A 17,182-nucleotide genomic window follows, 5' to 3' on the forward strand; every position below is an offset into this window, starting at 1 on the left:
TCTGTGCTGAGCATCCATTACGACAGGTGATTACGACAGGACTAACTCCTCCAGGTCATGAACGTCATTACACATCGGCTGGATGTGCAAGCTGCAGTCATCACAGCATCCGTTCCTGTTGCTCCGGCTGCTCCTCTAGCTACTCCTCCTGTCAGTACCAGTGCTGACTACCGATTCTCGCTGCCACTACCTCCTCGCTACAATGGAGACGCAAGGACTTGCAGGGGATTTCTGAACCAGTGCCAGATCCACTTAAGTCTACATGCCAGAGCATTTCCTTCTGATGATGCAAGGATCGCATTTATAGTCTCACTCCTTACTGGCGAGGCCCTAGCATGGGCGAATCCTATCTGGGAATGTCAGGGACGGAGACCCGTGACTTCCAGTGTTTCCTACAGACTTTTCGCACGCTATTTGAGGAACCTGGATGAGTCTCTTCAGTAGCTGCATCTCTTCTGATTCTTCGCCATGCAGACACCTCCGTGGGCGAGTACTCCATTCAGTTCTGCACCCTGGCAGCAGAGCTATCCTGGAACAACGAGGCCTTGGTGACTACATTCTGGAAGGGACTGTCTTCTAAAATTAAAGACAAGCTTGCCGCTCATGATCTGCCACCTTTCCTGGATGACCTTATTCTTCTAGCCACCCGGATTGAAATGAGGATCTGGGAGCAATCCCAGAGGTTCGCGGGAGAGAAGATTCCCTAGGCTGGCTCCTACCTTCCAGCAATCCCTGTTGCCCTCACCAGTTGTTCCACCAGAGGAGCATATGCAGGTGGATCGGCTCAAACTGTCTGCCCAGGAGAAACACCGCAGACGCAGTTACTTTGTCTGTATTGCTGTCTCGGGGGCCATGTTGTGCGTTTGTGCTCTCAGAAGCCACAAAAACTCCAATGCCTAAGATTGGTTGAAGAGACAACCCTAGGCGGAATCGCGCTAAAAAAAAAGTTCTCTTTGAAACTGTCCATTCCCATGACCATAGTGTCTGGTGAAAAGACGCACCAGGTCTCTGCCTATCTGGACTCAGGGGCCTCGGCAAACTTCATCCAACAAGACCTAGTGGATCATCTCAAGTTGCTCACAGTCCCTCTGGAGACGTCTCTCGCTGTTGCCTGGGTGAATGGACTTCCACTGCCCGATCCAGTCATATCTGAGACCAAGCCACTGAAGCTCCAAGTAGGAGTCCTTCATACCGAACTGATTTAATTTTTTGTATTACCTAAAGCCGTCAATCCTGTCCTGCTGGGTCTGCCTTGGCTCCAGTTGCATGCTCAAGACCTGGACTGGAATTCAGGAGAAGTCCTCCAGTGGGGTCCCAAATGTCCCCACCGCTGCCTGTTACAGATCCAGCCAGCCTCCTCTGCCTCAGTCATTAGCGGGATTACCCACTCACCTTTCCCAGTTTGCAAACGCCTTCAGAAAAAAGGAGGCTGAGATGCTTCCTCCACACCGATCTTATGACTGGTTGGTTGAACTGATTCCTAGTGCTTCTCCTCCCCGTGGACGGGTATATCCTCTCTCCTTGCCATAGACTCAGTCCATGTCGGCCTATATCAAGGAGAATCTGGAGAGGGGTTTCATACAAAAGTCTTCCTCCCCGGCCGGGTTCGGGTTCATCTTCGTTAAGAAGAAAGACAGGTCTCTTCAAACCTGCATTGACTACCGTGGTCTCAACCAGATCACGATCAAATACCCATTGCCACTAATATCCGAACTGTTTGACCGCATGCGAGGAGCAAGGATTTTCTCTAAACTAGACTTGCGTGGGGCTTACAATTTGATTCAAATCCATCAAGGTGACGAGTGGAAGACGGCATTCAAGACTCTAGACAGGACTACTCACCCCCCGACGGCCGCAGCCATGGACTTGTGAGCGCTAGTCCGCATCTCCTCCCGAGGAGACGCCAGCACTCACTACTGCTTCACTCTGCTGTATCCCGTAGGGTCGGTGCACACTCTCGCGTCCGGCCTTAAAGGGCCATTGCACGCACATGTTTAACATCACTAATTAGCCCATGATCACCCTGGACTATAGGGCCCTGCCCTTGTGCTCATTGCCTGACCGATGTTCGTATTCCTCTGTTAGTCTCGCAAATAGTCCCTCAGTGTTATCCTGTTCCTATTGTTCCCGTGCCCTGCTACCTATATCCTTGTAGTTGTTCCTGTGCCCACTATAGTGTTGGAGTCGAGTTCTGCCATCTGATACGTCTGCTGTGTTACACCACGTCTGGTTTCATTTGTCTTGTCTGCATCACCTGCCGTCAAGATCCCATCTGTGCCTAGCCGTTGCTACTGTCTGGACTATCACAGGTACCCTTGTGCTTGGACTATATATATTGACTTGGTACACTGTAGTTTGGCCAGCTGCCATCCGGCTACGGCGGTGCGGCCCAGTGGGTCCACACACCCACAGATTGTGACACATGGACATTGTGTGCTGCTGTATGGTGCTTCGTTGTGTGCCATATGTAAGAGATATTCTCAATTAAAAGAAATACTTGTAGGAAAGAATGCCACCATAATACAGCATCTGATGGAGAATGTCATGATATGTATGGCTCCATGTAAAATTGGAGGTGTACGAAGGTATATTAAAACATCATACATCTCTATGAGTGCCCTATTACGTCTCCGCATTACAAGACTTCAGGGAGAGCAGGTGACATAGGCTGTTAGTATGAGAGTGTAGATAGGGAGGAAACCACAGGGGAAGGAAGGTGGAATTACACAGGCTATAATTGTAGAGAGAAAGCAGAGAACTCATGTACACCTAGCAGGTAGAGGGAGTGGGAAATCACACACTCCTTAACATCAGTTATTGTTAGGACAAAGGAGAAGAGATCCCTCATTGCTTTCAGAAAAAGGAATGCAGCTGTGCTAGTTTATGAGATCTAGTGAAGGCAAAAGCATCCTGGATTCACAGAATTCACATCAAGCATGTATTACTGGGAGGGACATGGCCACATAAGAATGTCTGAAACGAAGTAAACCTGGGTCTGAAATTGAATGAAGAATTGGAAATTGCAGCCTGAAACTAGGTATAATTTTTTTTAACTCCATGTATCCAGTAGCATATGTAGAAATATTTTCTTTCATGTCAAAGGTGTCCATATCCTTATAGAAAGTGACAGAATTACAGTATGTGATTTTGATGTGAAACATCACTTTCTTACCTAATCGGCTCTTGCTTTATCTGAACCCAGCGCCAACAGTGAGAAAACAAGTGGAACATTGTCCAGTGTCTAGAAGAAAGAAAGACAATCTGTGATCAATATACAGTCATCCAAAAGCAGTGTAATGAAATATCCCATCCTGACCGATTCGTATTTGTTGTTTTTGTTTTCCTTTAGCATGTATTTATGCTGTTTTGGTATCTGTTTGCTTGCTTTAGTTTAGTGGCAGTGTTCGGTCCCGTGTTTAATAGTAAATCCAGCATCTGGTCCTTGTTGGTAGCATACTTAGTTTCAACATTTCTCCATTGGGATTGTAATTTAATCATATTTGTCAAATAGGGCTGTTTATACATTCCCTTATCAGAGTTTCTCTATTGTGGGAAACTGTACTTTGTATTTTATTTATTTTTTGCTGATAATTGTTAAAGTGTAGCTAAATGTTCGACAAACTTCTGACATGCCATAGTGACATGTCAGAAGTTTGTATTGGTGGGGGTCCAAGCACAGAGACCCCACCAATCGCTAGAACTAAGCAGCTGAAGCGTTCATGTGAGCGCTCAGCTGCTTAGTTTCTGTTCGGCTTTTTCCGGAAAGCCGATGTATTGGTGTACGGGCTCATAGACTTTCTATTGAGTCCGTACACCGATACATTTATTTCTGGAAAAAGCCGAACAGAAACTAAGCAGCTGAGCACTCACACAAACTCTTCAGCTGCTTAGTTCTAGCGATTGGTGGGGTCTCCGTGCTCGGACCCCCACCAATACAAACTTCTGACATTTCACTCAAAGTTCGAAGTTTGTCGAACGTTTAGCTACACTTTAACAATCATCAGCAAAAAATAAATAAAATACAAAGTACAGTTTCCCACAATAGAGAAACTCTGATAAGGGAATGCATAAACAGCTCTATTTGACAAATATGATTAAATTACAATCCTAATTGGAGAAATGTTGAATCTAAGTATGCTACCAACAAGGACCAGATGCTGGGTTAACTATTAAACAGGGGAACGAACACTGCCACTAATCTGAAGCAAGCAAACAGAGACCAAAACAGCATAAATACATGCTAAAAACTACAAATTTGGAAATTTTTTCCAAAAATGTGCAGACTTCATCCCTCAAGTTTCATTATAATATTAATTGTACCTAACAAAATGGCACTTTTGCATTTGTCCAAACAAGAAGATAAGGGATACAGCAATTTCTCAGTTCTTGTTTTGATAAGCTAAACTGTACACATAGGAAACAGTTTTGTAAAAGTTTATATCAAGTACATCATATCTAAAGCAAACTTCAATATGTGGGATGAGTAAGGCTATATATATATATGTTTTTAGCAACATTAAACTTACTGCAAAGTTGACCTAGACGTCCACACAGCTCCCTCCATCGCACATTATACTAGTCTATAATCCTGATTAATTGCTTTAGTGCACAGCTAATCTCAGGGAGAAGAACAGAGGACTCTGGGAAATACAATCCTGAGATTTCATACCGTAAAGGAGGAAGGGATATGATGCTTCTGAAGCAGTGACCTAATTAGCTAGCCGCAAAACAGTATACATGTATATGTGTCTGTCTGTGTCTGTGTGTGTATATATATATATATATATATATATATATATATATATGTGTGTCTGTATGTCTATATGTACCTTTATGTACGTATGTGTTCCAGTATGTGTGTATATATATTTTCCTGTATGTCTGAATATGTGCTTTTATATATATACAGTATATATATTCCAGTATATGCATGTTCATATTTGTGATTCATTTTTGGTTTGTGGAGGGCGCCATGAGTTCTGCACAGGGCGCCATCCAACCAAAGGCTGGCCCTACACATGTCAGATTTAAAAACATTAGGCTCTGTCAGGAAGGTCGCAGCGGCGTGGGTTTAACCCCTTAATGACCAGCCTATTTTAGACCTTAATGACCAGCCTATTTTTTACGTTTTTCCATCGTCGCATTCCAAGAGCTATAACTTTTTTATTTTTGCGTCGACATAGCTGTATAAGGTCTTGTTTTTTGCGGGACAAGTTGTATTTTTTAATAGCACCATTTTGGGGGACATATTATTTATTGATTAACTTTTATTAACTTTTTTTTGGGGGGGGATAGAAAAAAAATCGGAAATTTTGCAACTCTTTTTTGCGTCCTAAATCTACGCCGTTTACCGTGTGGTATAAATAACACAATAAGTTTATTCAGTGGGTTGTTATGATTGCAACGATACCAAATTTGTATTGTTTTTGTATGTTTTACTACTTTTACAAAGTAAAAACTCTTTTTTTTCTAAATTATTTGTTTTTGTGTCTCCATATTTGAAGACCCGTAACGTTTTAATTTTTTCGCCGATGCAGTTGTATGAGGGCTTTTTTTTGCGGGAAGACTTGTAGTTTTTATTGGTACCATTTTGGAGTAGATGCGACTTTTTGATCACTTTTTAATCACATTTTTTTAAAGTCAGGATTCACAGAAAACAGCAATTTTTCCGTGGTTTTTTATATCATTTTTTTACGGCGTTCACCGTGCGGGTTAAGTAATGTAATAGCTTTATAGTCGGGGTCGTTACGGACGCGGTAATACCAAATATGTGTAACTTTTTAACTTTATTTTGTTTTTTTAATACTAAAGCAGGGGAAAAAGTGTGTTTTTCATTTTTTTTTCAAATTTTTTTTTTTATTAACTTTATTAAACTTTTTTTTTTACTTTTTTACTAGTCCCACTAGGGGACTTCACTATGCGATCCTCCGATCGCTATTATAATACACTGCAATACTTTTGTATTGCAGTGTATTACTGCCTGTCCGTTTAACACGGACAGGCATCTGCTAGGTCATGCCTGCGGCATGATCTAGCAGGCATTCATTACAGGCAGACCTGGGGGCCTTTATTAGGCCCCCGGCTGCCATGGGAGACACAGACACTCGGCGATCTTATCGCCGGGTGTCGGTGGGATGAGAGGGAGCTCCCTCCCTTTCTCCAAAACCACTCAGAAGCGGTGCACCGCATCTGAGGGGTTAAGCGGGTGAGATCGATACTAATATCTATCTCACCCGGCAGAGCAGGGACTCTCCCAGCCGTCAGCTACATCTGGCAGCTGAGAGCAGGGAGATTTGACAGCTCCCTGCTCTGTTTACTTATTCCGATGCCGCGACGTAAAAAGTCTATGGCATCGGAATAAAGCCCGTTAGTGACCGACGTAAAAACACTATGGGCCGGTCACTAACGGGTTAAAGGTGCAGGACCTTCACATAGCAACGCATCCCTGCGTCCCCCGATGCTTTCGGTACAGGCGGCCACCTGTGATGACGTTTCATCCCATGTGACCACTGTAGTCTGTGATTGGTTGCAACAGTCACATTGACCACAGTGCTATCTCAGAAGGCCGACAACACGGGAGAACACCCAAGGAGAGAGGGAACTGCTTCTAGGGCGACGCCATGGGAGGTGAATATGGACTTTTTTCTTTATTCAAACAGGAATTAAGTCTTTTTTTTCTCCTACTTGTTAGTTTTGAGGCAGATACGCAGCTTTACGCAGGACAAAAAGTAACATTTGTTATTTGTTACAGATTTTCACTTCCCCAATGAACACAATGCGGAAAATCCACAACAAAAATGCAACAATGTCAATTTATGCTGTAACACAGGTCAATTTATGAATTAATTTTGTGCAGTATGTGGATCAGATTTGTCAAAATTTTATCCACTTTTCTGCTACTATAATACGCTGCAGATTTTCTGTCTGCATATCCGATCGGAATATCTGCAGCGAATTTGATACGTGTGAACATAGCCTAAATGTGACTCAATATAACACTTCAGACCCCAAACTAACTAAGACCACAGTATAGAACCCCTCTTCTGAAGTGCATGGGTGCAGTTGTGTTTTTCTGTAAACGCCTGCTGTTACTAAAATAAATAAATTAAAATTGAATATTTTCAAAAAATGTTACGTCCACTTTGCTTCAACCGGTTCCCGACCGCTGGCTGTGTAATTATGGCCGTTGTTCAGGGTCCTTAAAACCCGCGCCATAGACTACTTACGGTGCGGGTTTTAGCGGGTTTTAGCTTGCTGCCCGGGCAGCTGAATGTCGGGTCAGTGACTGCCGGGGACCCTGAGGAGAAGATAGAAGCAGCTTTCATAGGCTAACAGCAGGAAATGTGATATTATAAAAAAAATATCCATTATTGATCTAGGAAATCCCATGATGTTTATATCCCTTGCCGCTCCCCGCTGGTCTTTTTTTACTTTGCTGCCCGCGATGATGTGCCATACATCCACAGTGATTGGCTGCAGCAGTCACATTGGCGAAACGCAAGCGCCCACACTGCCATTGAAGCACTAAAATGGACATGATGTACCAGTATGTTAGATTAAGAATACCTACTGAAGTCGATTATTCACGCTATATGCAGCATTGGACTGTTTTTGTTGCATTCACTATTGGCTGGAGTTTCACACCTTGCTAGATAACTGAACATTTATTGTGATAAATTAGTATTTGCCGGATATAAATCCCAGTCTCAACTTTATAATATATGTGAATGTCAAAGGCATTCATTATTAAACAATAGATACCATGTGTTTGTACGCCCTGTTTAAACAGAAGCTGAGGTTTTTACGATATGTTGTAACTGCTACAGAACGAGCGGGATACATTCTCTTCCGAATAATAGAACAAATAGTGACTAACTAAGCACACAAAGTCAGTTGGCTATGCTGATGAAGACCCTTTAGGGCAGGGGTCTCAAACTCGGCCGGGTAAGTGGGCCGCATATAGAAAAAATGGGATGTTGACGGGCCGCATTACTTTCAAATTTGATACAATACAAAATTATTGTTAATCAATTAGTTATTTGAACTACTATAACACTACATTACTATAATAATAGCGCTAGGTTTAAAATTTGAGAAATTTCTCCACGTGCTTATTTCAACAATCCAGCTTTCCAGTTTAAGTGCCGCTAAATGCAGTCTGGCGGCTCAGTTAGCACACATGTCAAGATTGGGCAGCCCCTTTTTAGATAGTGCCGCAGTGCCCTCTGTGGATGCTGCCGCAGTGCCCTCTGTGGATGCTGCCGCAGTGCCCTCTGTGGATGCTGCCGCAGTGCCCTCTGTGGATGCTGCCGCAGTGCCCTCTGTAGATAATGCAACACACCCCTAGATAAGGCCACAGTGCCCTCTGTAGATAAGGCCACAGTGCCCTCTGTAGATAAGGCCACAGTGCCCTCTGTAGATAATGCAACACACCCCTAGATAATGCCAGTGTCCTCTTCAGATACTGCCACACACCCACTTGTAGATAATGCCACAGTGCCCTCTGTAGAGGCTGCCACAGTGCCCTCTGTAGAGGCTACCACAGTGCCCTCTGTAGAAGCTGCCACAGTGCCCTCTGTACATTCTGCCACAGTGCCCTCTGTACATTCTGCCACTGTGGATGCGGCCGCAGTGCCGTCTGTGGATGCGGCCGCAGTGCCCTCTGTGGATGAGACCCCAGTGCCCTCTGTGGATGAGGCCCCAGTGCCCTCTGTGGATGAGGCCCCAGTGCCCTCTGTGGATGAGGCCGCAGTGCCCTCTGTTGATGAGGCCGCAGTGCCCTCTGTGGATGAGGCCGCAGTGCCCTCTGTGGATGAGGCCGCAGTGCCCTCTGTGGATGAGGCCGCACTGCTCTCTGTAGATGAGGCCTCACTGCCCTCTGTAGATGAGGCCGCACTGCCCCCTGTAGATGAGGCCACACACCCACTTGTAGAGGCTGCCCCAGTGCCTTCTGTAGAGGCTGCTCCAGTGCCCTCTGTAGAGGCTGCCCCAGTGCCCTCTGTAGAGGCTGCCCCAGTGCCCTCTGTCGATGTATGGACAGCGATGTCAGAGGCTTCCCCAGAGTCCCGGAGCAGAGCCTATACTAGCGCTCTGCCCGGGACTCCGCTCTGGGGAAGACCCTGACACACTGTCCACATATGGGCAGCGATGTCAGGGAATTCCACAGAGTCCCGGAGCAGAGCCGACACCAGCGCTCTGCTCGGGACTCCGGCTCTGGGGAAGCCCCAGACATCGCTGTTCATATGTGGACAGCGATGTCAGGGAATTCCACAGAGTCCAGGAGCAGAGCCGACACCAGCGCTCTGTTCCGCTCTGGGCAAGACCCTGACACACTGTTCATATATGGGCAGCGATGACAGGGAATTCCACAGAGTCCCGGAGCAGAGCCTGTACTAGCGCTCTGCCCGCGACTCCGGCTCTGGGGAAGCCCCAGACATTGCTGTTCATATGTGGACAGTGATGTCAGGGAATTCCAGAGTCTCGGAGCAGAGCCGATACTAGCGGCTCTGTGTCCCGCAGGCCGCAGATGACAGCCCCAGGGGCCGCATGTGGCCCACGGGCCGCATGCTTGAGACCCCTGCTTTAGGGTATGTTCACACAGGTCGGATACGCTGCGGAAAAGTATACAGCGTATCCGACCTAGAACTCGCAGGGAATTCCGGCTGGAGGACCGCACTAAATTGTGGTGCAGATTTTCACCGGAATCATCGCCGCGGAAAACAGAGCACTAAAAAGTCAATACTTACCTTCACTGGCGTTGCCATAGTGATGCGACCATGCTCCCCATCTCTGGACTCCGTGCAGCCTGGCCTCCTGTGATAACACTGTAGCTCATGTGATCGCTACAGCCTGTGATTGGCTGCAGCAGTCACATGGGATGAAACATAGTCCCTGGGGGTCAGTAGCATGGAGAACAGCTGGGTGAACAAGGAGCCGTCACTATGGCAAAGCCAGGGAAGTAAAGTATGGATTTTTCTTGTTTAAAGTTAATTTAAAACGTTTTTTTATTTGTGATTTTTGCGTCTTTTCCGCTGCAAAATTCCCACCATTTACTTTTAGTTTCGGCTTCTACCCCTCCAATGAACTCAATGGGGAGAAATCGGAACAAAAGTGCAATGATTCTGCAGCATAAATTGACATGCTGCGGATTCAAAATCTGCACCGCATGTCAATCTATGCACATTTTCTCAGAAGATTTTTTTTCTGCAGCGTGTGGATGAGATTTGTTCAAATCCCATTCACTCTGCTGCTTCTGATATCCGTTGAGGAAAATCCACAGCTAATCCCCCCGTGTGCACATACCTTTAAAGGAGTTTTCCCAATATCAGAAATGATCACATATACACACGATATGTGATAATTTTCTGATCGCTAGGGGCCCCAATGGAGAGGAGGTCGAGCAATGTGCGCTAGCGCTCCATTCAATTTCTGTGGGAATGACGGAAACAGCCAAGTACAGCGCTCAGCTGTTTCCTTCATTCTCATAAACAGTGAATGGAGTGGCGGGCACATGTTCGACTGCCGTTTCATTCATACTCCTCCATACTGCAGAGGGGGGTGCAGTGAGGAGCATCTGGGGATTTGGGAAACCTGTACTCACAGGTGCCAGTAGTGGGGCCAGCGATCAGATAGGTGATAATTTATGATTTTGGGAAAACTTCTTTAAAGAGGTATTCCTGGATCTTTTTTTATTTTGCTCTCTTAGGCTGGGTTCACACGAGCACATTAACGTCCGTAATGGACGGACGTATTTCGGCCGGAAGTCCCGGACCGAACACAGTGCAGGGAGCCGGGCTCCTAGCATCATAGTTATGTACGATGCTAGGAGTCCCTGCCTCGCTGCAGGACAACTGTCCCATACTGTAATCATGTTTTCAGTACGGGACAGTAGTTCCACGGAGAGGCAAGGACTCCTAGCGTCGTACATAACTACGATGCTAGGAGCCCGGCTCCCTGCACTGAGTTCGGTCCGGGACTTTCGGCCGAAATACGTCCGTCCATTACGGACGTTAATGTGCTCGTGTGAACCCAGCCTAAGGGTATGTTCACACGGCTTAGCAAAATACGTCTGAAAATACGGAGCTGTTTTCAGGCGAAAACAGCTCCTGATTTTCAGACGTTTTTGTAACTTCGCTGCGTATTTTACGGACGTTATAGGAGCTGTTTTTCAATGGAGTCAATGAAAAATGGCTCCAAAAACGTCCCAAGAAGTGACATGCACATCTTTTTACGCGCCGTCTTTTGACAGAGACGCGTAAAACAACACCTCATGGGAACAGAACATCGTAAAACCCATTGAAAGCAATGGGCAGATGTTTGTAGGCGTAATAGAGCCATTTTTTTCAGGCAGAATTCGAGGCATAAAACGCCCAAATTACATCTGAAAACAGTGCATGTGAACATACCCTAATTCTTGAAGAGTAAAAGGGCTTTGCAATATGAGAATTCTTAATTGTCCTCCATACAGCGCCCACTGAACGAAGTGCCAAAGCGTGTAAACATTGCAGCTGCATTCATGTCCATACATGCCCCCCTCACCCCCAGTCTTTGCAATGTATGGTACTTTGCGCAGAGGCTTTTTACTATGGCCAAGGTTTTCCCTGCTGCAGCCGTGTCACATATGTGACAAAGGATACAAATGGTGCATGATGGACGCTAGTGGCTTATGTATCGCCAAGGTGTCTGTCGTTTTGAGTTGGGAAAAATAGCGCTACATGTAATGCTATTTTTCCTGTCAAATTTAACAAAATCTGCAACAGAGGCTCTCAAGTTGTGAACAAAGCCTTACCGTATGTCCATCACAGGAGAGCTATGGTGCTCAATGAAAGCTTATAAAGGAAAATTGTAGGGAGAAGAGGATAGTCCCTCTATGGTTAATTTGGTTAGGCCCCATGCACACGACCGTAAAAACACCCATAATTACGTCCTGTAATTACGGGCACATAGACTTCTATTGGCCACGGGTACCTTCCCGTTTGTGTATGGGAAGGTGCCCGGGCCGTTGAAAAATATAGAATATGTCCTATTTCAGGCCATAATTACGGCACGGACAGGCACATAGAAGTCTATGGGGCTCCTGTAATTACGGATGGCTACGTGTGTGTACCCGTAATTACGGGAGCGTTGCTAGGTAACGTCAGGGAATTAACATTTTTGAAAAAGGAGAATCAGAGAAAATGGCGTCGGAGCGATCAGGTGACATCTTTTCCAGCCCCCTTTTTTTCCGGGTGGGAAAAAATACGGTCGTGTGCATGGGGCCTTAATGTGTTAATAATGATTAATGTCTGTGAGAGGAGAAAAAGTGTCCTATTTTCTCACAGACCCTTCACACGCTCCTTTGAAACAACGGTCGTGTGAATGGCCACATTGAATTACATAGGTCCGTGTGACGGCCGTTGTTTTAACGGCCGTCACACGGACGTATAACACTTTTGTGTGAATAAGGCCTAGGGCTAAGTTCACGTCTCGTTTTGTGCACACATTTGTGGTATAAGACGACGTATACGTTTTTATAGTATACGTCGTATACTTTTTTATAAGTTTGTGTCCATTCTTACTTCTAAAAACGTATACTTTTTTTGTTCTTGAGCTAAATCACTTTGTAAAGCGAAGATTTCCTGTATATGGTGAGAAAAACGTATACATTTACGTATGCAAATGTAGGTTTTAAGATTGCATACGTCGCCATTGACTTCAATACAAATAAAAACTTATACGTGTGGTAAATGTTTTGGAAAAGTACTGAAAAGCGTAGTAGACTACACTTATCAGGACATGGGGAAAAAAAAAAGGATAGAACATAAGCACACAAAACGTATGCACAAACTACACCATTAGGGCATCCATCCTGACCATATAAATCAATGTACACGCTGTGGTACACGTTTTGACACTGTTTTTTTTCATGTCATAAAGTGCACGTCATATATTTTTCAATATGTAAGGATGCACTCCTTAAATTTCCGCTATATTGGTGCTGTAGAGGTTCGGGCTGGAAAACCCACAATGAAGATCCAAGAAATAAACCTGAAAGCACTCTAATGATCCTTGAGGATGGTTTTTCAAAATAATTTTATTATATTCAATTCGTGAATTCGTCATATGGTTTGAAGCGATTTTGTTGAACGTTTCGACCTAACCTAGGTCTTTATCACAATCGCTATAGATACAAAATAATGATCATGTAATACATATATCGTATAAGGTAATACAATAAAACACAATAAACAACTGAATGAAATAATGTACAGAAATAATATAATATAACTTGCAAAATCCATGTCTAGCAATAGTGTAAGATATAGAAAATGGCCATTATCAACAATAGATATGCACAATATGTTAACGGTAAGTATTATACCAATACATATGCCAATAAGTGTTTCCTTAGGTAAATATCCATATTATATGCAGTAAAAATATTGCTTATGCATAGTGTTAAGCATTATAATAGGAAGAACTTCTAAGATGGAGAAAACAATGTAATACTCAAATAAACATTATGTCCAATACGTTATGACGGTAAGTATTTAATGAAAAAGATTATATATTATATTACATAAAATTTAGTCAACATATATATACTATGTTTCTTTCATCTTTTCACTTGTACCTTACTAGGATTACTAGAGCTCCATGCTTGGTTAATGTACCTAAACAATTCTAATCCATTATAGTAATGTCATCCCAGAGTTACCGACCTTCAGCATCCACAACCCGTAATCACGTTCATATTAATACCCTGCACCTTATCCAGCTTGCGTTCCAAGTACACAGCGTTGCTATGTGTAGTGCGCTTGCGCTGAATGCCGTTTGCGTTCCATACACCAGATATCCGGTGTTGGCGCGCTATATCTACACCTCTTCTCTCCTTCTACTTGTTCCATCCTGTGCACATTGTATACCGGCATTTTATGGTATGGTCTTAGGGGACATCGTAGTAATACCCCCTCTTGATATAATCTTTTTCATTAAATACTTACCGTCATAACGTATTGGACATAATGTTTATTTGAGTATTACATTGTTTTCTCCATCTTAGAAGAAGTTCTTCCTATTATAATGCTTAACACTATGCATAAGCAATATTTTTACTGCATATAATATGGATATTTACCTAAGGAAACACTTATTGGCATATGTATTGGTATAATACTTACCGTTAACATATTGTGCATATCTATTGTTGATAATGGCCATTTTCTATATCTTACACTATTGCTAGACATGGATTTTGCAAGTTATATTATATTATTTCTGTACATTATTTCATTCAGTTGTTTATTGTGTTTTATTGTATTACCTTATACGATATATGTATTACATGATCATTATTTTGTATCTATAGCGATTGTGATAAAGACCTAGGTTAGGTCGAAACGTTCAACAAAATCGCTTCAAACCATATGACGAATTCACGAATTGAATATAATGAAATTATTTTGAAAAACCATCCTCAAGGATCATTAGAGTGCTTTCAGGTTTATTTCTTGGATCTCTATAAAGTGCACGTCAGACGTACGGTAAAAACGAGATGTGAACTTAGCCTTACATGACATAAAAGTTAAATATAAAACAGCTTTTGGTATTGTTTGGGCCTGCGCATTAGCTTCTGTTCACACTGGTGTTATACTATCCATTTTAGACTAATCATGATGGACAGGACAAATCCGCTTTGTAACCAATCCCTTTCACTAATAATGTATCCCTTAGGTTGTATCTTTCCTTAAGAGGGAATGTATAATCATATACTTTAAATCAGGTTTTCATTAGAAGCATATTGTTTATAAAAAGTCTTATTTGAATATATATATATAACAGCAGTGGTTTTTATTTAGAAAAATGAGCAATTTTGAGCAAGTTATGACCCATTTTGGATTTATGCTAATGACTTTCTTAATACCCAACTGGGCGTGTTTTTACTACTGACCAAGTGGGCGCTGTAAAGAGAAGTGTATGAGGCTGACCAATCAGTGACCAATCAGCGTCATACACTTCTCATTGTTCCAGCCCAGCTGCTTTCACTGCAACATCACACTGTAACAATGGGCTGGAACAATGAGAAGTGTATGACACTGATTGGTCACTGATTGGTCAGCGTCATATACTTCTCTTTACAACGCCCACTTGGTCAAAAGTAAAAACACGCCCAGTTGGGCATTAAGAAAGTCATTAGCATAAAACTAATATAGGTCATAACTTGGTCAAAATTGATCATTTTTCTAAATAAAAACCACTGCTGTAATCTACATTATAGCGCCAATCAGATTATGTAGGAGATAGGGGACTTAAAATCTGGTGACAGAGCTTCTTTAAAGAGGCTCTGTCACCACATTATAAGTGGCCTATCTCCTACATAAGGAGATGGGCGCTATAATGTAGGTGATAGCAGTGCTTTTTATTTTAAAAAAACAATCTATTTTTACCACTTTATGAGCGATTTTTAGCTTTATGCTAATGAGTTTCTTAATGCCCAAGTGGGCGTGTTTTTACTTTAGACCAAGTGGGTGTTGTACAGAGGAGTGTATGACGCTGACTAATCAGCGTCATGCACTTCTCTCTATTCCTTTACACTGCAGATAGCGATATAGCTATATTGTTATGTGCAGCTACATACACACAATATAACATTACTGCAGTGTCCTGATAATGAATATACATTACCTCCAACCAGGACGTGATGTGTATTCAGAATCCTGACCACTTCTGTAGCGTCTCTGTGAGATTACAGCAAGGCAAACGTAATCTCGCAAGATTACGATGTAAACGAGATTACGTTTGCCTTGCTGGAAATCTCACAGAAAAGATTCAGACGTGTCAGGATTCTGAATACACATCACATCCTGGCTGGAGGTAATGTATATTTATTATCAGGACACTATAGTAATGTTAGTGTGTGTTTATGTGCCTGCACACAGCGATATAGCTATATTGCTAGAGCAGTGTAAATGAATGGAGAGAAGTGTATGACACTGATTGGTCACTGATTGGTCAGCGTCATACACTCCTGTGTACAACGCCCACTTGGTCAAAAGTAAAAACACACCCACTTGGGCATTAAGAAACTCATTAGCATAAAGCTAAAAATCGCTCATAAAGTGGTAAAAATAGATCGTTTTTCTAAATAAAAAGCACTGCTGTCACCTACATTACAGCGCCCATCTCCTTATGTAGGAGATAGGGCACTTATAATGTGGTGACAGAGTCTCTTTAATGTATACATTGGGAGATTTTTCTGGCCACAAACGTGATGTAAATGGAACCTTAGGGTAAGTTCACACAGAGTTCTTTGACACGTCTTTTGCCGCGTAAACCACGTTGGAAAATGCGCCAAATAAGCCTCCCTTTGATTTCAATGCGAGGCAGAGGCGTTTTTTTCCCGTGAGCGGAAAAACTGTCTTGCGGGAAAAAGATGCCCTATCTTTGGGTGTTTACGTCTCTGACCTCCCATTGACATCAATGGGAGGCAGAGAAAGCGTATTTCGCAGCGTTTTTTGCCCGCGGCACTCCAAACAGAATTTTGAGGCAGATTTTTCGCCTGCAAAAAAACTCTGTGTGAACCCAGCCTTAGGTGATCATCTATTTTAATTTAATAACTAAGGAGGTTTATTTATAAAAAGGTTAAGAGTCCCTTTAAAAACAGACCATCTCATTCATGCTGCATTATTTATGTTTAAAATGTATGCATGGAACGGTTACAAAACCAGATGAAGTACTCGCCTGCTCACGATTCATACACTGGGAGTTCGCCTTTTTTCTTTGGGAGATGCGGGAAGTACCTCAGGTCATAAATAAGGCGACCTCCCAGCGCAAACATTTGCACAGTGTGAGCAAGTAATTTATCTGGCTTTATTTCACTCCAGAGTTTTTATACATAAAGTATATTTTTCCTGCCCAGTATCACTTTAAATATAGAATGCTGATTATAAATAGGAAAGTGGTTGTAAGTAGTTTTATAACTGCAATAAACTTTTACACTCTTTATCTGGGATTCTATCTTCGAGTTTAAACATTGTGGGATAACACTAATAACCATCAGCATGTTCGAGTTCTTCCTTATCTGGCCCGGCAGATTATTGGACACCCACAAAAATGTTGTCCCATTGGGCAGAATCAATAGTTGCTGCCGACCACAGCATGATGAATCCGTATATGCTTTATCTTGACACTTCCATGTATAAAG

The 17,182-nt window shown here is 43.0% G+C and overlaps 1 protein-coding gene across 2 annotated transcripts in view; it reads right to left on the reverse strand.

Moving 5' to 3' along the window:
• ARL13A (ARF like GTPase 13A) overlaps nt 1-17,182 on the reverse strand; it is a 135,587-nt gene that overhangs the window by 77,708 nt on the left and 40,697 nt on the right. For both annotated transcript variants that reach the window (XM_075835567.1, XM_075835565.1), the window contains exon 2: nt 3,173-3,241. In XM_075835567.1, the coding sequence (XP_075691682.1) occupies nt 3,173-3,231 (59 nt within the window). In that variant the 5' untranslated portion in view covers nt 3,232-3,241. The remainder of the gene's footprint in view (nt 1-3,172; nt 3,242-17,182) is intronic.

The sequence above is a fragment of the Rhinoderma darwinii genome, chromosome 8 (genome assembly GCF_050947455.1).
Source record: "Rhinoderma darwinii isolate aRhiDar2 chromosome 8, aRhiDar2.hap1, whole genome shotgun sequence".
Lineage (NCBI taxonomy): Eukaryota > Metazoa > Chordata > Amphibia > Anura > Rhinodermatidae > Rhinoderma > Rhinoderma darwinii.